This window comes from Carcharodon carcharias, chromosome 24 (assembly GCF_017639515.1).
Source record: "Carcharodon carcharias isolate sCarCar2 chromosome 24, sCarCar2.pri, whole genome shotgun sequence".
Lineage (NCBI taxonomy): Eukaryota > Metazoa > Chordata > Chondrichthyes > Lamniformes > Lamnidae > Carcharodon > Carcharodon carcharias.
This window is the reverse complement of record NC_054490.1, coordinates 16,404,971-16,427,222: the sequence shown is the minus strand read 5'-3', so window position 1 is coordinate 16,427,222 and position 22,252 is coordinate 16,404,971. Positions and strand designations below refer to the sequence as shown.

Sequence of the window (22,252 nt, the reverse complement as noted above, 5' to 3'; positions counted from 1 at the left end):
CGTCAACTCTTTTCTTCACCGCCGATGCTGCCAGACCTGCTGAGTTTTTCCAGGTAATTCTGTTTTTGTTTTGGATTTCCAGCATCTGCAGTTTTTTGTTTTTACACGCTTGCCCTCTCCTGGCCATCTCTGATAATTACACATTTGATTTTAAAAGATCAGTTTTTTGTTTTAACATGGCTTTATTTTTGTTCAGCAAGTTGTTTCTTTGTCTTCACACTCAACCTCTTTTTGAAATTCATGTTTAAAATCGGGGCCAAACCTCATCTTTCTGAAACGTGCTCCTCAGCACATTGGGTGAGGAACAAAACTGGACATGCAGCACCTGCAGGTCAGACAAGCCTGTTCTAGAGTGGGAGTGAGTCCCGAGGGATAGTCTAGACTGTGAATTAATAACCAGGCAGATTCTAGACAGGAAATGCACTTTGAGGAGGTGCCTGGATTCTGAATGGATGGACAGGAAGAGTCCAGGCTGTGAATGGACAGTGAGGGAGATTTTAGACTGTGAATGGACAGTGAGGGAGATTTTAGACTGTGAATGGACAGTGAGGGAGAGTTTAGACTGTTAATGGACAGTGAGGGAGATTTTAGACTGTGAATGAAATGTGAGCGAGAGTTTAGACTGTGAATGGACAGTGAGGGAGATTTTAGGCTGTGAATGGAGATTATGTGTGTGAGTTTGTGTGCGTGAAAGAGAGTGCGTGTTTATGTGAAAGAGACAGATTGTGTGTGTGTGTGTGTGTGTCTGTGTGTTAGAGTGTGTGTGAAAGATTGTGTGTATGAGTGTCTATGAGTGTGTGTGAGAGAGTGTGTATGTGAGAGAGATAGTGCATGTGTGTGAGAGTTTGTGTGTGTGAGAGAGGGTGTGTGTGTGAGACAGGGTGTGTGTGTGTGAGAGAGAGTGTGTGTGTTTGTGAGAGTGTTGGTGTGAGAGAGAGTGTGAGAGAGACTGTGTGTATGCGTGTGTGTGAGAGTTGGTCTGTGTGTGAGTGTGTATGAGAGCGAGATAATGGGCTCTTGCTGTGCACAATTTGGTTCTTGTCTCCTACATTACCCCAGTGACAACACTTCAATGAATAATTCATTGTCTCTGAAGGACTTTGGGTGGCTGGAAGCAGGGAGACATGGGACACAGGGAGAGAGTTTGAGGGAAGGTGGGGGGGGTGAAAGATTCACTGAGATGTCTCGGCGGGGGGGTGGGGGTGAAAGGATCCTTGCCGTGCCCTGCAGGTGGTGCAAGGGTCTCTGGGTCACCCTCAGCCGATGAGCGAGCAGCTGATATGGAGCTCAGTGAGTTTGTCGAATATTCCCAGCAGTGACAGGGCAGATACCAGGGAGCAGTGGGAGGGGGGGGGTGTGGGTCGTACTCGTTCCCTCCCCATTCACCAATTTGTCCCTCGGCCTGCCTTTGAGGATCAGCAGGGTCAGCGGCACGACATTCGACGGCCATAACACTGGCTCTCGGAGAGATGGTGTGGGGTGGGGGGGAGGTGGACAAGAGCTTCTCTTATCCTGGCCGGAGCCTGGGATCTGGAGGGCACTGCCCATCGCCTTGCCCGGCTGGTCAGTCCAGTGAGAAGCTCCGGCTCCGCCACTGTCGCTGGGGTCAGATCTTGAAACGAGTGGAGGGGGGTGGCCTCGTGGGATTGGCACTGGACTGGTATCTCGGGGACTCTTGGTAAAAGCTCTGGGGAAACCGGGTTCGAGTTCCACCACGGGCAAATAGATGAGGAAATTTGAGTCTGATAAAAGTCTTTGAAGGTTGGATGGCGACCACGAAATGGCTGTTGTTAGAAGCCCGTCTGGTTCACTAATGCCCCTATAGGGAACCATCTGCTGTCCTTACCTGGACTGGTCTGCATGTGACTCCAGGCCCACTCTAATGTCTCAACAAGGGGGCAATTAGGGCTGGGCAATAAAAGCTGGTCTGGCCAGCAATGCCCACACCCCCAGGAATAGATTTTTAAAAAAGACTCCCTCCCTAACAGCGCGGCGGGTGTACCTACACCACATGGGACTGCAGCGGTTCAAGGAGGCGGCTCACCCACCACCTTCTCAAGGGGGCAATTAGGGATGGGCAATAAATGCTGCTGCATGAAAGGAAACCACATCTTCAGTTGTCCGCTTGGCTGCTCCGCTGTGCGCTGCTCCTTGGTCTCGCCGCGTTGGTTCCTGTCCGGGCTCTGTCAGCGATGGTCCAGAGAGGGTAACCACCCCCACGTCACCCTGGAACGTTGGCGTGGCCGGGGGTGGGGTGGGGGGAGGGGTTGGTGCAGGAGCCTCGGTCTTTACAATCGTCCGATAGGTTTGAGGTTCTCCAAGCTTCGGGTGGGAGCCGGAGCCTCAGGGTGGGTGAGCAGACTGACTGCGGCCTGGACTATACACTCCGCACCCCCTCCCCTCCCCCTCAGACCCCCCACCAGCAGCGGGGGTGGGTAGGTGGGTGGGATGGGGAGAGGAGGCAGTGTGAAATATAAGGAATAGGCTTCCCGCTGGGTTCCTGCCCTCCCTGATCTCTCAGCAGGCAAGGCCTTGGATGTGCCTCCATTTTGAGGCTGGGCCGTGGGAGGGTGTGGTGGAGGGGGGGGGGTGGTGGAGGTGGGGGAAGGGAGCAATGTGGGGTGGGGGTGCCTCCACCAGAAGCACCCCCCCCCCCCCCGCCTTCTGACTTAAGGTCTGGCTGGATGACCTCCCCCCCCCCCACCAACCCCCACCCACCACGGCACCCAGACACCCACGACCCCCACTCCACCTGTCCTTCCTTCCCCTCCCCACCCCCAACGAAGGCTTACCTCTCCGTCCAGTCCGGGACGCGCTCAGGTTCCCGAGTCTTCGGGGGGAGGGGGAGGGGGAGGCTCCTCCTCCTCCTCCTCCCTCCACCGCAGGGGCCAGAGAGGCAGCCGGTCAATCCGAGGTGGGACTCGCTCCCTGAACCGGGGGGGGCGGGGGGGGGTGCGCAGAAGTGCCACCCACAGCCAACTGATGCTCACTTGAGCATGAAATGGCCGCTGGGGTGGGGTGGTGGGGGGGGGTGGGGGTGGGGCAGGCTGTGTCGGCGGGTACGTGTTCACTGCCGACTCCTCAGCAGGGGCTGGATGGGAGACCCCGCTACCTGGAATAACCTGGGCCCCAGCTCCGCCCGGTCCAGGAAGCCACTGAAGCGGGGGGGTGGGGGGTGCAACGAAGGAATGTAGTGGTAGTAGCAGACAGTGTGGTGAGGCGTGGAGCGGGGGCGGAGGGTATTGACACTGGTCCCTACAGCATAGGCCAACGATCCAGCCGCTGTGTGGTCCGCCTGGTGCCAACACTTGGAGTCTCTGCTCAGGGCTGGAGAGCAACTTGCAGGTGGGAAGGGAGAGGTCCCTAAAGGTAAACATGCAGGTGCAGCAGGCGGTAAAGAAGGCAAATGGTATGTTGGCCTTCATAGCGAGAGGATTCGAGTACAGGAACAGGGATGTCTTGCTGCAATTGTACAGGGCCTTGGTGAGACCACACCTGGAATATTGTGTGCAGTTCTGGTCTCCTTATCTGAGGAAGGATGTTCTTGTGATAGAGGGAGTGCAGCGAAGGTTTACCCAACTGATTCCTGGGATGGCGGGACTGACACATGAGGAGAGATGGATCGATTAGGATTATATTCACTGAAGTTCAGAAGAATGACTGGGGATCTCATAGAAACCTATTAAATTCTAACAGGACTAGACAGGGTAGATGCAGGAAGGATGTTCCCGATGGTGGGGGAGTCCAGAACCAGGGGTCACAGTCTGAGGATATGGGGTAGACCATTTAGGACTGAGATGAGGAGAAATTTCTTCACCCAGAGAGTGGTGAGCCTGTGGAATTCGTTACCATAGAAAGTAGTTGAGGCCAAAACATTGTATGTTTTCAAGAAGGAGTTAGATATAGCTCTTGGGGTGAAAGGGATCAAAGGGTATGGGGAGAAAGCGGGAGCAGGCTATTGAGTTGGATGATCAGCCATGATCATGACGAATGGCAGAGCAGGCTCAAAGGGCCGAATGGCCTCCTCCTGCTCCTAGTTTCTATGTTTCTATGTCTATGACCCAGTTGTCCTGGTCCTTGTGGGTGCCAATGACATCGGTAGAACTGGGAAAGTGGTGCTGCATAGAAAGGGTGACGAGCTACTCACTAAGTTAAAAAGCAAAACTTCAGAAGGTAACAATCTCTGGATTATCACCTGAGCCATGTGCCAATTGGCATAGGGTACAAGAAGTTGGACAGATGAATGTGTGGTTCAAAGACTGGCACCGGAGAAGCGGGTTCCAGTTCGTGGGGCACTGGCACCACTGGTACTGGGGAAAGTGCGGGCTGTACCGTCGGGATGGTCTACACCCTGAGCTGCATAACTAGGGGAGCAGAGGCAGTACTAAGCTAAATAGCGGGGCAGGGGATCACATTTGGGAAGATGTGGTAAATCAAAGAGTACAGAAAAGACAAGAGAAAAATGTATTCACGTGGGAGAGGATAAACACCATGACAGGAAGGGATAAAGAGTACGAATCTCAGAGTAGATAAGGCTAGAGGTTACAAAAATAATGAAAGGACAAAACTAAAGGCTCTGTATCTGAATGCAGTTGGCATTTGAAATAAAATAGGTGAACTGAGAGCACAAATAGAAATAAATAAGTATGATCTGATAGCCATTGCAGAGACATGGATACAAGATGACATAGATTGGGACCTGAATATTGAAGGGTACGTGACATTGGGAAGGACAGGTAGGGAGGAGGAGGAGGGGCGGCTCTGTTAATTAATGGTAGTATTTAGCACATTAGAGAGGGACCTAAGTTCAGGAAACCAGGGTGCGGAAGAAGTTTGGGTTGAGATGAGAAACGACAACGGCTAGAAGTCATTTGTGGGAATGGTGTGCTGACCCCCTAAGAGTAACCATACAATAGGATGGATTATAAAGGAAGAAATAACGGGAGCTTGTCAGAAAGGTAAGGCGATAATCATGGGGGATTTTAAACCGCATTTACAAAATCTGATGGACAAAGGGGGCCAAGAGGAGGAATTCATAGAATGTTTTTGGAATAGTTTCTTGGGTCAGCATGTTCTCACACCAACCAGAGAGCAGGCTGTGCTAGACCGGATATTGTGTAATGAGATAGGAGGAATTAATGACCTCACAGTGAAGGAGTCCCCAGGTACCAGCCATTATAACATGACTGATCTTTACATTCAGCTAAGGGGAGAAGGGTGGGTCCGAAACTAGTTTCTTAAACTTAAATAAAGGCAACAATAACAGCACGAAAGCACACCTTGCTAAAGTGACCTGGAAAATTAGATTAACAGATGTGTCAATAGAGATGCAGTAGCAGACATTTAAGGGGATACTTCAGAATACGCAGAATAGATAACATTCCAACGAGCGTTTATCCTGTAGAAAGTGGGTCTAGGGAGTTAATAATGGAAAATAAGGAGATGGGCAGATGAATTGAATGTGTATTCTGCATCGGTCTTCACCATAGAGGATATAAGTAACATCCCAGAAATAGCTGCAAATCGAGAAGTGGGAAGGAAGGATGGATACGGGAAAATTACGATCACCAGGGAATCCTTGGAGCTGCGAGCTGACAAGTGCCCGGGTCCAGATGGACTTCATCCTAGCGTCTTAAAAGAAGTGGCTAGGGAGATGGTTGATGAGTTGGTTTTAATTTTCCAAAATTCCCTAGATTTGGGGAATGTTCCTAGATTGGAAAATGGCGAAGGTAACTCCTTGATTCAAAAAGGGAGACAGGCAGAAAGAAGGCTGGTTAGCTTAACATGAGTCATAGGGAAAGTGTTAGAAGCTATTACTAAAGACGTTATAGCAAGACACTTGGGAAAATTCCGGGTAAACAGGCAGAGTCGACATGGTTTTGTGAAAGGGAAACCGTGTTCAACCAATTTATTGGGGTCCTTTGAAGAAGTAACATATGCTGTGGTTAAAGGGGAACTAGTGGATGCTCTGTATTTAGATTTCCAGAAGGCATTTGATAAGGTGCCACATGAAAGGCTGTTGTGAAAACTAAAAAGCTCATGGTGTAGGGGGGGGTAACACAATGGCATGGATAGACTAACAGGAAAGAGAGTGCAGGCAGAAATGGGCCATTTTCTGGTTGGCAGGATGTGGCGAGTGGTGTGCCACAGAGATCTGTGCTGGGTTCTCAACTTCTTGAAATTTATATCAATGACTTGGATAAAGGGACCAAAGGTACGGTTGCTAAATTTGCTGATGACTGAAGAACAAAGCTAGGATAATAAGGTGTGAGGAGGGAACGTAGAGGCTACAAAGGGATATAGATAGGTTAGTGAGGGGGGCAAAAAAATGGCAAATAGAGTATAATGTGGGAAAGTGAAATGCTCCATTTTGGCAGGAAGAATAAAAAATGAAAAATATGATCTAAACGGTGAGAGATTGCAGAGCTCTGAGGCTGGGAGGGATAACCCCGGTTGGCATTTTCTTCTGACAGAGGCAGGGTCAGTTATCTCCCTGGTGTCAGTGGGGTCTCACTGCATGTAAATGGTTGTAATATAGGGAACAAGGCCAGTCATCACACTTGGAAACAAACTTAATAAACGATGGACAGTTGCAGAGGTGTGGTGGGTGGTGGACGACGATAAAAGACTCTGCAATGTCCCGGGGGTGAATGAAATACTGTGTACCTTGTGTCAGTCCAAAGCTCTGGGTCAGGGAAATAAACATGTTTCGGTCAGTACGATTGGATCAGTGATTGAAATCCTGTGTTGCTGTCTCGGTTTATAATATTGAGTCAGTAAGTTAAATAGTGCGCGGCTGCTTTCAGTCAATATGACTGGGTCAGTGAGTTAAATATCGTGTCCCTTGTCTCAGTCAGTGTTACTGTGTCAGTGAATTAAATACCTTGTCCCTTGTCACAGTCGGTGTTACTGTGTCAGTGAATTAAATACCGTGTCCCTTGTCTCAGTCGGTATCACTGGGTCAGTGAATTAAATACCGTGTCCCTTGTCTCAGTCGGTGTTACTGTGTCAGTGAATTAAATACCGTGTCCCTTGTCTCAGTCGGTGTTACTGTGTCAGTGAATTAAATACCGTGTCCCTTGTCTCAGTCGGTGTTACTGGGTCAGTGAATTAAATACCGTGTCCCTTGTCTCAGTCGGTGTTACTGTGTCAGTGAATTAAATATTGGGTGATGCACGCTCGGGGCATGTGAGTAGGGTCATTGGATTGTGCAGGAGGACTTGGATCGGAGCCCCAACAGTGTGAATATGGAGGTCAACAATGTCCAGAGCAGAAAGGGACTGAGGTGACCAGGCCATCTAGAAATGGCTGGAAGGCTGCTCACAAGGTTGTCTGCTCTCATCAGCACTTCTCTGAAGTGAATATTATGCCGCCTCGCTCAGTAAATGGGAGGCGCTGGGGGATCGGGAAGGTGGCCTTTGAGGTGGTATCTCTGGTTTTCAGTGGGATGGCTGCCAAAAGCTGGCCCTGCTTTTCATTGCAGTCCAACAATCCAATCGATTGAAACACCTAAGGTGTTGAGGGGAGTTGGCAGCGCCGGTGGGGAGTGGGTGTTTCCTCTCGGTGGGGGGGAGGAGGGGGAGAGAGAACCGAGCGCTCGGGAGCCGCAGTTTAAGAAGGAGGGGTGTCCCGTTTAGGACGGAGGCCAGGGGAAACTTTTTTGGGAACTCTCTTCCTCCGAAGGTGTTGGAGGCAGAGACTTTGGATAAGCCGGCGTTCCCCCTGTGAGTCAGACGCCAGTTAAAGCGTTGACGGGAAAGGGACAGGGAGGCTTTCAGCTTCTTGAATGATTCGGGCGGAGATCTGATGACCCCCCCTCCCCCCCACCCCCACCATGTGCAAGACCCACGGAACGCCTGAAGGGTCGCTCTCCCCGCCCCCCCACCTCCCACCCACCCACCCCACCTCATCAATAAAGGGCCACGAGTAAAAGCACAATCACGGTTTAATCGTTACACAAGCAACAATATCCTTGCAGCAAAGGCTGGAACACCCACAGTGCCCCCAGTGCAGCTCAGTGGTCTTTTGGACGTTCTGGCTGTGGCATCGCTGTGACCCCCACCCCACCCCACCCCACCGGCCATGATCGGCCTTCCTCTGGTGACCCCCACCCACCCACCCCCCCCCCCCGCACAACACTTCCCGGCGTCCGGGGGCTCTCCCCGCGTCAGTCCAGGAGCCTCCTCTGAGGTCGCTTCCGCTGGAGACGGCCGGTCACAGGCAGGGGGGCTGGGCAGCCGCTCAGGCCGTCGCGGTAGGGTTCTCCGGCCGGGGCAGGCCGCGGCTCCTCCGGCCTCTCTCGGCCTTCGGTCGGCGGGGGGCCGCCGGGGGGGTCCAGCCGCACCGCGCACCTCCCGTTGGGCCACTGCTGCAGCGACCTGACGGCCAGGGCGATGGTCTGCAGGTTGGCGCTGACCCCCAGCATGCACTGGGTGTTCTGCTGGACCTGGGTCTCCATGACCATGGCCAGCCGCTCGAGGGAGGAGGCCATGCGCTCGCTGGACTGGGCGATCGCCGAGCGCATGTCCTGCAGCGACTCCTCCATGGAGCGGGCGTGATGGCTGAGGGCCTTGGGCAGCTCTGCCAAGCTCTCTCCGGCCCGTTGCTGCAGCTCCAGCAGGCTGAGGGTGGCCGACATCAGCGGCCCGCTGTCAGGCTCCGGCTCGGGGTGGGCCTGGCCCCCGGTGGGGCTCTCGGGGCCCTCGTTTTTCACCGGCTCCATCAGCTGCACCTGCATGACCTTGAGGGGCTGGGCGTAGAGGGCGTCCGGCGCCAGTCGCTTCCCCGCCGAGGGTGTCGGGTCTCCGGCGGTGGACAGGAAGGCGGTGGGGTACGACTGGGCAGACTCCTCCGGAGCCTGGGCGCTCTCCTCCTCGGAGGAGGTCTGAAGAACCTCGCTGGACACCTCCCCCCGGACCTCCACGGCGCGGACACCTGCAAAGGGTGGGGGAGGGGAGGGGGGACGACACAAACACAGAGCCGTTAGCTTCCCCGCTCCATCCGAAACCCACCACCCCCCCACCCCTCCCACCACCCCCCCACCAACCAACCCCCCCCTACCGGCTCCCCCCACCGCCCCCACCTCCCCCCCCAACCCCCCACCGCGACCCACGTGTCCTCCTCTCCTGCCCACGAAGGTGCTGACAAAGCCCTAGTCCTCCTCACGCTTAATGCTCATCACTCCGGTCTCCGCGTCGGAGATGGAAAAGCCGCTCTGGTCGCCGGCCAGCTCCAGGGCCTCCGTCTCAGCTGCCGTCAGGTTCCGGATGTCCGGTATCCCTCCTCCTACCTTCGACATCTCGATGCTGTTGTGGGCCTTCTTCTCCTGCAGGCAAGAAAGAGGAGGGCAGGGGGGGGGGGTGGTGGAGAGAGTGAGTCTCTGGGGTGGGCAATGAGGTGGAACCAACCCCTCCCACCCCACCCCAGCCCCAATCGCCTGCCCTCCCTCTTACCCGCCGCGCGGCCCAAGCGCAATCGTCTCCCTCACGCGTCTGGCCCCCGTGGGAATCGGAGGACATTGGCACAGGGAGGCAAGTAGCCCGTCAACTCGCGTCCAGCCATCGCTCCTGAGGCATTATTTTAAGATGGCCAGGGTAGGGGGAAGCTGGGGGCTGGGGGGGGGTGGTTTCCATTCCCTTCATCCGAATAGTTGCCGGACACATATCCCCCACAGAGCCGAACATACGCACGGTACGAATTCGGAGCAGGAGTAAGGCCACTCGGCCCCTCGAGCTCTGCTCCCCCCATTCAATAAGACCGTGGCTGATCTGACTCTAACCTCAACCCCACATTCCTGCCGACCCCCCGATAACCTTTCACCCCCTTGTTAATCAAGGATCTAACTCGCTCGGCCTTAAAAATATTCAGAGTCTCTGCCTCCACCTCCTGTTGGGGAAGAAAGTTCCAAAGACTCGCCACCCTCTGAGAGAAAACGTTTCTCCTCATCTCTGTCTTAAATGGGTGACCCCTTATTTTTAAACTGTGACCCCCCCCCTCGTTCTATATTCTCCCACAAGGGGAAACACCATCTTCACATCCACCCTGTCCAGACCCCTCAGGATCTTAAAGGTTTCAATCAAGTCACCTCTCACTCTGCTAAACTCCAGCGGATACGAGCCTAACCTGTCCAGCCTATCCTCATAAGACAACCCACCCATTCCTGGGATTAGTCTGGTAAACCTTCTCTGAACTGCTTCCAACGCAGTTACATCCTTCCTTAAATAAGGAGACCAGTGCTGTACACAATACTCCAGATGTGGTCTCACCAGTGCCCTGTACAACTGGAGCATAACCTCCCTACTTTTGTATTCGATTCCCCCCTCACAATAAATGATAACATTCGATTAACTTTCCTCATTACCTGCTGTACCTGCTCACTAACCTTGTGATTCATGCACTAGGACACCCAGATCCCTCTGCATCTCAGAGCTCTGCAATCTCTCACCATTTAGATAATGTGCTTCTTTTTTTAGTCTTCCTGCCAAAATGGACAATTCCACATTTTCCCACTTTATACTCCACTTGCCAGATCTTTGCCCACTCACCTAACCTATCTATGTCCCTTTGTATAAAAGCAAAATCCCACGGAAGCTGGATATCTGAAACAAAAACAGAAAATGCTGGAAAAACTCAGCAGGTCTAACAGCGTCCGGGGAGCGTAAAGAAAACAGAGAACTGCTCTTTAGCTCTAAAGAAAAGTCATACGGACTCGAAATGTTAATTCTGTTTTCTTTTGTCTCCGCAGATGCTATTAGACCTGCTGAGTTTTTCCAGCATTTTCTGTTTTTATATCGCACTGTACTTTCCTACCTAACTTTGTGTTGTCAGTACATTTAGCCACCATTCCTTCGGTCCCTTCATCCAAGTTATTTATATAAATTGTAAACAGTTGAGGTCCCAGCACTGATCCTTGTGGCACACCCCTCGCCACATCCTGCCAACCAGAAAAAGACCCATTTATGCCTACTCTCTGTTTCCTGTTAGCCAGCCAATCTTCGATCCACGCCAATAGCCCAGGATTCTCTTAAGGTTAACTTGCAGGTTGAGTCGGTAGTTAGGAAGGCAAATGCAATGTTGGCATTTATTTTGAGAGGACTAGAATATAAAAGCAGGGATGTGCTGCTGAGGCTTTATAAGGCTCTGGTCAGACCACATTTAGAATATTGTGAGCAATTTTGGGCCCCGTATCTCAGGAAGGATGTTCTGGCCCTGGAGAGGGTCCAGAGGAGGTTCACGAGAACGATCCCAGGAATGAAAGGCTTAACATATGAAGAACGTTTGAGGACTCTGGGTCTATACTCGATGGAGTTTAGAAGGATGAGGGGGGGATCTGATTGAAACTTACAGAATACTGAAAGGCCTGGATAGAGTGGACGTGGGGAAGATGTTTCCATTTGTAGGAGAGACTAGGACCCGAGGGCACAGCCTCAGAGTAAAGGGAAGACCTTTTAGAACAGAGATGAGGAGAAACTCCTTTAGCCAGAGAGTGAATCTATGGAATTCATTGCCACAGAAGACTGTGGAGGCCAGGTCATTGAGTGTATTTAAGACCGAGATAGATAGGTTCCTGATTGGTAAGGGGATCAAAGATTACGGGGAGAAGGTGGGAGAATGGGGCTGAGAAACTTATCAGCCATGATTGAATGGCGGAGCAGACCCGATGGGCCGAATGGCCTAATTTCTGCTCCTACGTCTTATGGTCTTATAATATGTTACCCCCTACACCATGATCTTCGATTGTCTGCAATAACCTTTGATGTGGCACTTTATCACATGCTTTCTGGAAATCTAAGCACAGCACATCCACTGGTTCCCCTTTATCCACAGCACACGTGCCCTCCTTCAAAGAACTAGCAGGGCACTTAGAAAAATTCAAGGCAACCAGGGAGAGTCAACATGGTTTTGTAAGAGTGGAATCACGTTTAACCAATTTATTGGAGTTCTTTGAAGGGGGGCACGTGTGCTGTGGATAAAGGGGAACCGGTGGATGTGCTGTACTTGGACATTTAATAAAGTGCCACATCAAAGGTTATTGCAGACAATAAAAGTTCATGGTGTAGGGGGTAACATATTGGCATGGGTAGAAGATTGGCTGGCTAATGGGTCTTTTTCTGGTTGGCAAGATGTGACGAGGGGTGTGCCACAGAGATCAGTGCTGGGGCCTCAACCTTTTAAGAATAGCTTCTAACGTTTTCCCTAAGACAGATGTGAAGCTAACTGGCCTGTTTCCTGCTTTCTGTCTCCCTGACTTTTTGAATAAAGGAGTTACATTTGCTATTCTCCAATCTAATGGAACCTCCCCGAATCTAGGGAACTTTGGGAAATTAAAACCAATGCATCAACTATCTCACTAGCCACTTCGTTCAAGCCCTTAGGGTGAAGTCCATCCGGGCCTGGGCATTTGTCAGCCTGCAGCCCCAACAATTTGCTCACTACCACTTCCCTGATGACAGTAATTTTTCTGAGTTCCTCCCTCCCTTCCGTTTCCTGATTTACAGCTCGTTCCAGCTTGTTATGTGTGTCCTCTGCAGTGCAGACCGAAGCTAAACACCTGTTTAATTCATCTGCCATCTCCTTGCTTTCCAACTGTCAATTCCCCAGACACACTTTCTATCTGACCAACTTTGTTAACTCTTTTCTTATTTAAATATCTATTGCAATCCACCTTTATATCGCGAGCTAGCATTCACTCATGCTCGAATCCTCCCCTCCTTATTAATCTTAATTAATGACTACTTACTAGTGCCTGCCCCATAGCCGTTTAACGCTCCAACATGCATTCATTGGCTGGAGGCGGGAATTCTACCCTTCACCCACGTGGGAGGGAGTCCCGCCTGAGAGAGCTGGCGGCCAATCTGATTGGGCATCAGAAGCTGCAGTGGACAGGACTGGGACTGGGAGCAGTCCCCAGGGTCTAAGTCCCGGGCGTTCGGGACCAGGTAAACGTGGAGAGTCACCGTGGGGTGGGGGGGAAGGCGGGGGGGGCGTGGGGGCCTGCGCCCGGCTTTTGAACTTCACCTGCCAGCCGGGAAACTGAGGCCGGGCGGGGAAATGGCCCTTGAGCGGTCAATAATTGGCCTCTTAGGGACTTCAGTTGGGGCCAGGGCAGGCAGAGGCTGACCTAGGCCTCGCCCGCGCAAGTGTAAAGTTGCGTTGAGGTCGGGATTCCGGTGGGTAGGCCGTTCAAGAAACCTTACTGTCAGCAACCCCCCAGCCCTCTCTCCCTCTCTCCGTCTACAAACATGCCAGTGGGAGGAGGGGTGCAGGGGAACATAAAACTCTGCCCATGGATCTTGGACTAGAGAGCAAAGTTACAAAGTTTACCGGCCATATCAGACGTAGCGGAGCGGCAAACAGTGCGGATCATACACACTGCAACGGGGGCCGTGGGGTAGGGTTAGCAGAACGGGCAGACATGCGGTGGACATACCGGAGCGCATGAGGGAGACGCATTTCGGCTGAAGGGGCTACGGAGGGGCAATTTGGACTTCAGGGCGCCGTCCCAAAGAGTGCGCAGGGACAGGGGGATCAGGGAGGCAGTGGGAGGATGGGGTGAGGGTGTGCCCGTGCGTTGATCTTTGAGGGGTTGGGGGGGGGGGTGCGGGATGTGTCGGGAGAGCGCTTTGCAACAGCGTCACGCGATCCTGGGCTCCGGGGATGGAGGCGTCATGGGCAAAAGCGGGGAAGTTGCGCTGAATCTTTGCGCAGCTCCGGTTGGGTGTGTTGCGCCCAGTTAGAAACATAGAAACTAGGAGTAGGAGCAGGAGGAGGCCTTTCGGCCCTTTGAGCCAGCTCCGCCCATTCATTGTGATCATGGCCGATCATCCAACTCAATAGCCCGCTCCCGCTTTCTCCCCCCATACCCTTTGATCCCTTTCGTCCCATCTATATCTGACTCCTTCTTGAAAACATACAACGGCTTGGTCTCTACTATTCCGGTCTTCCCGCTTGAGGGAGGGGGGAGGGTCCTGGAGAGGGCGCAGGGAAGGTTCACCAGGATTCCGGGTTCAAGAGACGGGGTGGTGGGGGAATATTAACAGCGAGTTTTGCTTTGGGGGAAAAGTTGGGATTGTGCTCCTTGATGCAAAGGGGATTGAGGGGAGGTTCAAGAACACGGTGTAAGGGTTGTGGCAGGTTTGGATAAGGTAGACCAGGAATAAAAAACTGCTCCCAATGGCGCTGATAGTGCAAACGTTAGGGTCCCGGGTTTAAGTAGCTGGGCAGGAGCGGCATGGGGGGAAATACAAGGAAGTACTTTTTTAGATAGTGGGTGGCAAAGATCCTGGACGTTGATACCCACGACTGTGGTGGAAGCAGAAAAAACCAATTATCCCAAGAGGAACTCGGATGGTCACATTTGGAAAGGAAACGGGGAGGGCGAGAGGGAGCAAGCAGCGGAGTGGGATGGAAGGGCGAGAGGGAGCAAGCAGCGGAGTGGGATGGAAGGGCGAGAGGGAGCAAGCAGCGGAGTGGGATGGAAGGGTGAGAGGGAACAAGCAGCGGAGTGGGATGGAAGGGCGAGAGGGAGCAAGCAGCGGAGTGGGATGGAAGGGCGAGAGGGAGCAAGCAGCGGAGTGGGATGGAAGGGTGAGAGGGAACAAGCAGCGGAGTGGGATGGAAGGGTGAGAGGGAACAAGCAGCAGAGTGGGATGGAAGGGTTAGAGGGAGCAAGCAGCGGAGTGGGATGGAAGGGTTAGAGGGAGCAAGCAGCGGAGTGGGATGGAAGGGTTAGAGGGAGCAAGCAGCGGAGTGGGATGGAAGGGTGAGAGGGAACAAGCAGCGGAGTGGGATGGAAGGGCGAGAGGGAGCAAGCAGCGGAGTGGGATGGAAGGGTTAGAGGGAGCAAGCAGCGGAGTGGGATGGAAGGGTTAGAGGGAGCAAGCAGCGGAGTGGGATGGAAGGGTTAGAGGGAGCAAGCAGCGGAGTGGGATGGAAGGGTGAGAGGGAACAAGCAGCGGAGTGGGATGGAAGGGCGAGAGGGAGCAAGCAGCGGAGTGGGATGGAAGGGCGAGAGGGAGCAAGCAGCGGAGTGGGATGGAAGGGTTAGAGGGAGCAAGCAGCGGAGTGGGATGGAAGGGTTAGAGGGAGCAAGCAGCGGAGTGGGATGGAAGGGTTAGAGAGAGCAAGCAGCGGAGTGGGATGGAAGGGTGAGAGGGAGCAAGCAGCGGAGTGGGATGGAAGGGCGAGAGGGAGCAAGCAGCGGAGTGGGATGGAAGGGTGAGAGGGAGCAAGCAGCGGAGTGGGATGGAAGGGCGAGAGGGAGCAAGCAGCGGAGTGGGATGGAAGGGCGAGAGGGAGCAAGCAGCGGAGTGGGATGGAAGGGTTAGAGGGAGCAAGCAGCGGAGTGGGATGGAAGGGTTAGAGGGAGCAAGCAGCGGAGTGGGATGGAAGGGTTAGAGGGAGCAAGCAGCGGAGTGGGATGGAAGGGTGAGAGGGAACAAGCAGCGGAGTGGGATGGAAGGGCGAGAGGGAGCAAGCAGCGGAGTGGGATGGAAGGGTTAGAGGGAGCAAGCAGCGGAGTGGGATGGAAGGGTTAGAGGGAGCAAGCAGCGGAGTGGGATGGAAGGGTGAGAGGGAGCAAGCAGCGGAGTGGGATGGAAGGGTGAGAGGGAACAAGCAGCGGAGTGGGATGGAAGGGCGAGAGGGAGCAAGCAGCGGAGTGGGATGGAAGGGCGAGAGGGAGCAAGCAGCGGAGTGGGATGGAAGGGTTAGAGGGAGCAAGCAGCGGAGTGGGATGGAAGGGTTAGAGAGAGCAAGCAGCGGAGTGGGATGGAAGGGTGAGAGGGAGCAAGCAGCGGAGTGGGATGGAAGGGCGAGAGGGAGCAAGCAGCGGAGTGGGATGGAAGGGTGAGAGGGAGCAAGCAGCGGAGTGGGATGGAAGGGCGAGAGGGAGCAAGCAGCGGAGTGGGATGGAAGGGCGAGAGGGAGCAAGAAGCGGAGTGGGATGGAAGGGTGAGAGGGGACAAGCAGCAGAGTGGGATGGAAGGGCGAGAGGGAGCAAGCAGCGGAGTGGGATGGAAGGGCGAGAGGGAGCAAGCAGCGGAGTGGGATGGAAGGGCGAGAGGGAGCAAGCAGCGGAGTGGGATGGAAGGGTGAGAGGGAGCAAGCAGCGGAGTGGGATGGAAGGGCGAGAGGGAGCAAGCAGCAGAGTGGGATGGAAGGGCGAGAGGGAGCAAGCAGCGGAGTGGGATGGAAGGGCGAGAGGGAGCAAGCAGCGGAGTGGGATGGAAGGGCGAGAGGGAGCAAGCAGCGGAGTGGGATGGAAGGGTTAGAGAGAGCAAGCAGCGGAGTGGGATGGAAGGGCGAGAGGGAGCAAGCAGCGGAGTGGGATGGAAGGGCGAGAGGGAGCAAGCAGCGGAGTGGGATGGAAGGGCGAGAGGGAGCAAGCAGCGGAGTGGGATGGAAGGGTTAGAGAGAGCAAGCAGCGGAGTGGGATGGAAGGGCGAGAGGGAGCAAGCAGCGGAGTGGGATGGAAGGGTGAGAGAGAGCAAGCAGCGGAGTGGGATGGAAGGGTTAGAGGGAACAAGCAGCGGAGTGGGATGGAAGGGCGAGAGGGAGCAAGCAGCGGAGTGGGATGGAAGGGTTAGAGAGAGCAAGCAGCGGAGTGGGATGGAAGGGTTAGAGGGAACAAGCAGCGGAGTGGGATGGAAGGGCGAGAGGGAGCAAGCAGCGGAGTGGGATGGAAGGGTTAGAGAGAGCAAGCAGCGGAGTGGGATGGAAGGGCGAGAGGGAGCAAGCAGCGGAGTGGGATGGAAGGGTTAGAGGGAACAAGCAGCGGAGTGGGATGGAAGGGTTAGAGGGAGCAAGCAGCGGAGTGGGATGGAAGGGCTAGAGGGAGCAAGCAGCGGAGTGGGATGGAAGGGCGAGAGGGAGCAAGCAGCGGAGTGGGATGGAAGGGCTAGAGGGAGCAAGCAGCGGAGTGGGATGGAAGGGCGAGAGGGAGCAAGCAGCGGAGTGGGATGGAAGGGCGAGAGGGAGCAAGCAGCGGAGTGGGATGGAAGGGCGAGAGGGAACAAACAGCGGAGTGGGATGGAAGGGCGAGAGGGAGCAAGCAGCGGAGTGGGATGGAAGGGCGAGAGGGAACAAACAGCGGAGTGGGATGGAAGGGTTAGAGGGAGCAAGCAGCGGAGTGGGATGGAAGGGCGAGAGGGAACAAACAGCGGAGTGGGATGGAAGGGTTAGAGGGAGCAAGCAGCGGAGTGGGATGGAAGGGCGAGAGGGAGCAAGCAGCGGAGTGGGATGGAAGGGTTAGAGGGAGCAAGCAGCGGAGTGGGATGGAAGGGTTAGAGAGAGCAAGCAGCGGAGTGGGATGGAAGGGCGAGAGGGGACGAGCAGCGGAGTGGGATGGAAGGGTTAGAGAGAGCAAGCAGCGGAGTGGGATGGAAGGGTGAGAGGGGACAAGCAGCGGAGTGGGATGGAAGGGCGAGAGGGGACAAGCAGCGGAGTGGGATGGAAGGGTTAGAGAGAGCAAGCAGCGGAGTGGGATGGAAGGGTGAGAGGGGACAAGCAGCGGAGTGGGATGGAAGGGTTAGAGGGAGCAAGCAGCGGAGTGGGATGGAAGGGTGAGAGGGAGCAAGCAGCGGAGTGGGATGGAAGGGCGAGAGGGAACAAACAGCGGAGTGGGATGGAAGGGTTAGAGGGAGCAAGCAGCGGAGTGGGATGGAAGGGCGAGAGGGAGCAAGCAGCGGAGTGGGATGGAAGGGCTAGAGGGAGCAAGCAGCGGAGTGGGATGGAAGGGCGAGAGGGAGCAAGCAGCGGAGTGGGATGGAAGGGCGAGAGGGAGCAAGCAGCGGAGTGGGATGGAAGGGCTAGAGGGAGCAAGCAGCGGAGTGGGATGGAAGGGCGAGAGGGAGCAAGCAGCGGAGTGGGATGGAAGGGTTAGAGGGAGCAAGCAGCAGAGTGGGATGGAAGGGCGAGAGGGAGCAAGCAGCAGAGTGGGATGGAAGGGCGAGAGGGAGCAAGCAGCAGAGTGGGATGGAAGGGCGAGAGGGAGCAAGCAGCAGAGTGGGATGGAAGGGCGAGAGGGAGCAAGCAGCGGAGTGGGATGGAAGGGTGAGAGGGGACAAGCAGCGGAGTGGGATGGAAGGGCTAGAGGGAGCAAGCAGCATATTGGGATGGAAGGGTGAGAGGGAACAAACAGCAGAGTGGGATGGAAGGGTGAGAGGGGACAAGCAGCGGGGTGGGATGGAAGGGCTAGAGGGAGCAAGCAGCAGAGTGGGATGGAAGGGTGAGAGGGAACAAACAGCAGAGTGGGATGGAAGGGTGAGAGGGAGCAAGCAGCGGAGTGGGATGGAAGGGTGAGAGAGAGCAAGCAGCGGAGTGGGATGGAAGGGTGAGAGGGAGCAAGCAGCGGAGTGGGATGGAAGGGTGAGAGGGGACAAGCAGCGGAGTGGGATGGAAGGGTTAGAGGGAACAAACAGCAGAGTGGGATGGAAGGGTGAGAGGGGACAAGCAGCGGAGTGGGATGGAAGGGTTAGAGGGAGCAAGCAGCGGAGTGGGATGGAAGGGTGAGAGGGGACAAGCAGCGGAGTGGGATGGAAGGGCTAGAGGGAGCAAGCAGCATATTGGGATGGAAGGGTTAGAGGGAACAAACAGCAGAGTGGGATGGAAGGGTGAGAGGGGACAAGCAGCGGAGTGGGATGGAAGGGCTAGAGGGAGCAAGCAGCAGAGTGGGATGGAAGGGTGAGAGGGAACAAACAGCAGAGTGGGATGGAAGGGTGAGAGGGAGCAAGCAGCGGAGTGGGATGGAAGGGTGAGAGAGAGCAAGCAGCGGAGTGGGATGGAAGGGTTAGAGGGAGCAAGCAGCGGAGTGGGATGGAAGGGTGAGAGGGGACAAGCAGCGGAGTGGGATGGAAGGGTTAGAGGGAACAAACAGCAGAGTGGGATGGAAGGGTGAGAGGGGACAAGCAGCGGAGTGGGATGGAAGGGCTAGAGGGAACAAACAGCAGAGTGGGATGGAAGGGTTAGAGGGAACAAACAGCAGAGTGGGATGGAAGGGTGAGAGAGAGCAAGTAGTGGAGTGGGATGGAAGGGCTAGAGGGAGCAAGTAGCGGAGTGGGATGGAAGGGTGAGAGAGAGCAAGTAGTGGAGTGGGATGTAAAGGTTAGAGGGAACAAACAGCAGAGTGGGATGGAAGGGTTAGAGGGAACAAACAGCAGAGTGGGATGGAAGGGCTAGAGGGAACAAACAGCAGAGTGGGATGGAAGGGTGAGAGGGAGCAAGCAGCAGAGTGGGATGTAAAGGTTAGAGGGAGCAAGCAGCGGAGTGGGATGGAAGGGTTAGAGGGAACAAACAGCAGAGTGGGATGTAAAGGTTAGAGGGAGCAAGCAGTGGAGTGGGATGGAAGGGTTAGAGGGAACAAACAGCGGAGTGGGATGGAAGGGTGAGAGAGAGCAAGCAGCGGAGTGGGATGGAAGGGTGAGAGAGAGCAAGTAGTGGAGTGGGATGGAAGGGCGAGAGGGAGCAAGTAGCGGAGTGGGATGGAAGGGTGAGAGGGAACAAACAGCAGAGTGGGATGGAAGGGTGAGAGAGAGCAAGCAGCGGAGTGGGATGGAAGGGTGAGAGAGAGCAAGCAGCGGAGTGGGATGGAAGGGCGAGAGGGAGGAAGTAGCGGAGTGGGATGGAAGGGTGAGAGGGAACAAACAGCAGAGTGGGATGGAAGGGTGAGAGAGAGCAAGCAGCGGAGTGGGATGGAAGGGTGAGAGAGAGCAAGCAGCGGAGTGGGATGGAAGGGTTAGAGGGAGCAAGCAGCAGAGTGGGATGGAAGGGTTAGAGGGAGCAAGTAGTGGAGTGGGATGGAAGGACTAGAGGGAGCAAGCAGCGGAGTGGGATGGAAGGGTTAGAGGGAACAAACAGCAGAGTGGGATGGAAGGGCGAGAGGGAGCAAGTAGTGGAGTGGGATGGAAGGGTTAGAGGGAACAAACAGCAGAGTGGGATGGAAGGGTTAGAGGGAACAAACAGCAGAGTGGGATGGAAGGGTTAGAGGGAACAAACAGCAGAGTGGGATGGAAGGGTTAGAGGGAACAAACAGCAGAGTGGGATGGAAGGGTTAGAGGGAACAAACAGCAGAGTGGGATGGAAGGGTTAGAGGGAACAAACAGCAGAGTGGGATGGAAGGGTTAGAGGGAACAAACAGCAGAGTGGGATGGAAGGGTGAGAGAGAGCAAGCAGCGGAGTGGGATGGAAGGGCTAGAGAGAGCAAGCAGCGGAGTGGGATGGAAGGGTTAGAGGGAACAAACAGCAGAGTGGGATGGAAGGGTGAGAGAGAGCAAGTAGTGGAGTGGGATGGAAGGGCTAGAGGGAACAAACAGCAGAGTGGGATGGAAGGGTGAGAGAGAGCAAGCAGCGGAGTGGGATGGAAGGGCTAGAGGGAACAAACAGCAGAGTGGGATGGAAGGGTGAGAGGGAGCAAGCAGCAGAGTGGGATGTAAAGGTTAGAGGGAGCAAGCAGCGGAGTGGGATGGAAGGGTTAGAGGGAACAAACAGCAGAGTGGGATGTAAAGGTTAGAGGGAGCAAGCAGCGGAGTGGGATGGAAGGGTTAGAGGGAACAAACAGCGGAGTGGGATGGAAGGGTGAGAGAGAGCAAGCAGCGGAGTGGGATGGAAGGGTGAGAGAGAGCAAGTAGTGGAGTGGGATGGAAGGGCGAGAGGGAGCAAGCAGCGGAGTGGGATGGAAGGGTTAGAGGGAGCAAGCAGCAGAGTGGGATGGAAGGGCGAGAGGGAGCAAGCAGCAGAGTGGGATGGAAGGGCGAGAGGGAGCAAGCAGCGGAGTGGGATGGAAGGGTTAGAGGGAACAAACAGCAGAGTGGGATGGAAGGGTGAGAGGGGACAAGCAGCGGAGTGGGATGGAAGGGTTAGAGGGAGCAAGCAGCGGAGTGGGATGGAAGGGTGAGAGGGGACAAGCAGCGGAGTGGGATGGAAGGGCTAGAGGGAGCAAGCAGCATATTGGGATGGAAGGGTTAGAGGGAACAAACAGCAGAGTGGGATGGAAGGGTGAGAGGGGACAAGCAGCGGAGTGGGATGGAAGGGCTAGAGGGAGCAAGCAGCAGAGTGGGATGGAAGGGTGAGAGGGAACAAACAGCAGAGTGGGATGGAAGGGTGAGAGGGAGCAAGCAGCGGAGTGGGATGGAAGGGTGAGAGAGAGCAAGCAGCGGAGTGGGATGGAAGGGTGAGAGGGAGCAAGCAGCGGAGTGGGATGGAAGGGTGAGAGGGGACAAGCAGCGGAGTGGGATGGAAGGGTTAGAGGGAACAAACAGCAGAGTGGGATGGAAGGGTGAGAGGGGACAAGCAGCGGAGTGGGATGGAAGGGTTAGAGGGAGCAAGCAGCGGAGTGGGATGGAAGGGTGAGAGGGGACAAGCAGCGGAGTGGGATGGAAGGGCTAGAGGGAGCAAGCAGCATATTGGGATGGAAGGGTTAGAGGGAACAAACAGCAGAGTGGGATGGAAGGGTGAGAGGGGACAAGCAGCGGAGTGGGATGGAAGGGCTAGAGGGAGCAAGCAGCAGAGTGGGATGGAAGGGTGAGAGGGAACAAACAGCAGAGTGGGATGGAAGGGTGAGAGGGAGCAAGCAGCGGAGTGGGATGGAAGGGTGAGAGAGAGCAAGCAGCGGAGTGGGATGGAAGGGTTAGAGGGAGCAAGCAGCGGAGTGGGATGGAAGGGTGAGAGGGGACAAGCAGCGGAGTGGGATGGAAGGGTTAGAGGGAACAAACAGCAGAGTGGGATGGAAGGGTGAGAGGGGACAAGCAGCGGAGTGGGATGGAAGGGCTAGAGGGAACAAACAGCAGAGTGGGATGGAAGGGTTAGAGGGAACAAACAGCAGAGTGGGATGGAAGGGTGAGAGAGAGCAAGTAGTGGAGTGGGATGGAAGGGCTAGAGGGAGCAAGTAGCGGAGTGGGATGGAAGGGTGAGAGAGAGCAAGTAGTGGAGTGGGATGTAAAGGTTAGAGGGAACAAACAGCAGAGTGGGATGGAAGGGTTAGAGGGAACAAACAGCAGAGTGGGATGGAAGGGCTAGAGGGAACAAACAGCAGAGTGGGATGGAAGGGTGAGAGGGAGCAAGCAGCAGAGTGGGATGTAAAGGTTAGAGGGAGCAAGCAGCGGAGTGGGATGGAAGGGTTAGAGGGAACAAACAGCAGAGTGGGATGTAAAGGTTAGAGGGAGCAAGCAGCGGAGTGGGATGGAAGGGTTAGAGGGAACAAACAGCGGAGTGGGATGGAAGGGTGAGTGAGAGCAAGCAGCGGAGTGGGATGGAAGGG

At 55.0% G+C, this 22,252-nt stretch overlaps 1 protein-coding gene across 1 annotated transcript in view; it reads right to left on the bottom strand.

The window, feature by feature from the left end:
- Nucleotides 1–8,133: 8,133 nt before the first annotated feature.
- Nucleotides 8,134–22,252, bottom strand: part of LOC121269400 — a 39,870-nt gene continuing 25,751 nt past the window's right edge. The window contains exons 2-3 of the mRNA XM_041174000.1: nt 9,166–9,325; nt 8,134–8,934 (exon numbers count right to left, since the gene is read on the bottom strand). Coding sequence (XP_041029934.1) covers nt 8,168–8,934; nt 9,166–9,325 — 927 coding nt within the window. The 3' untranslated portion in view covers nt 8,134–8,167. The remainder of the gene's footprint in view (nt 8,935–9,165; nt 9,326–22,252) is intronic.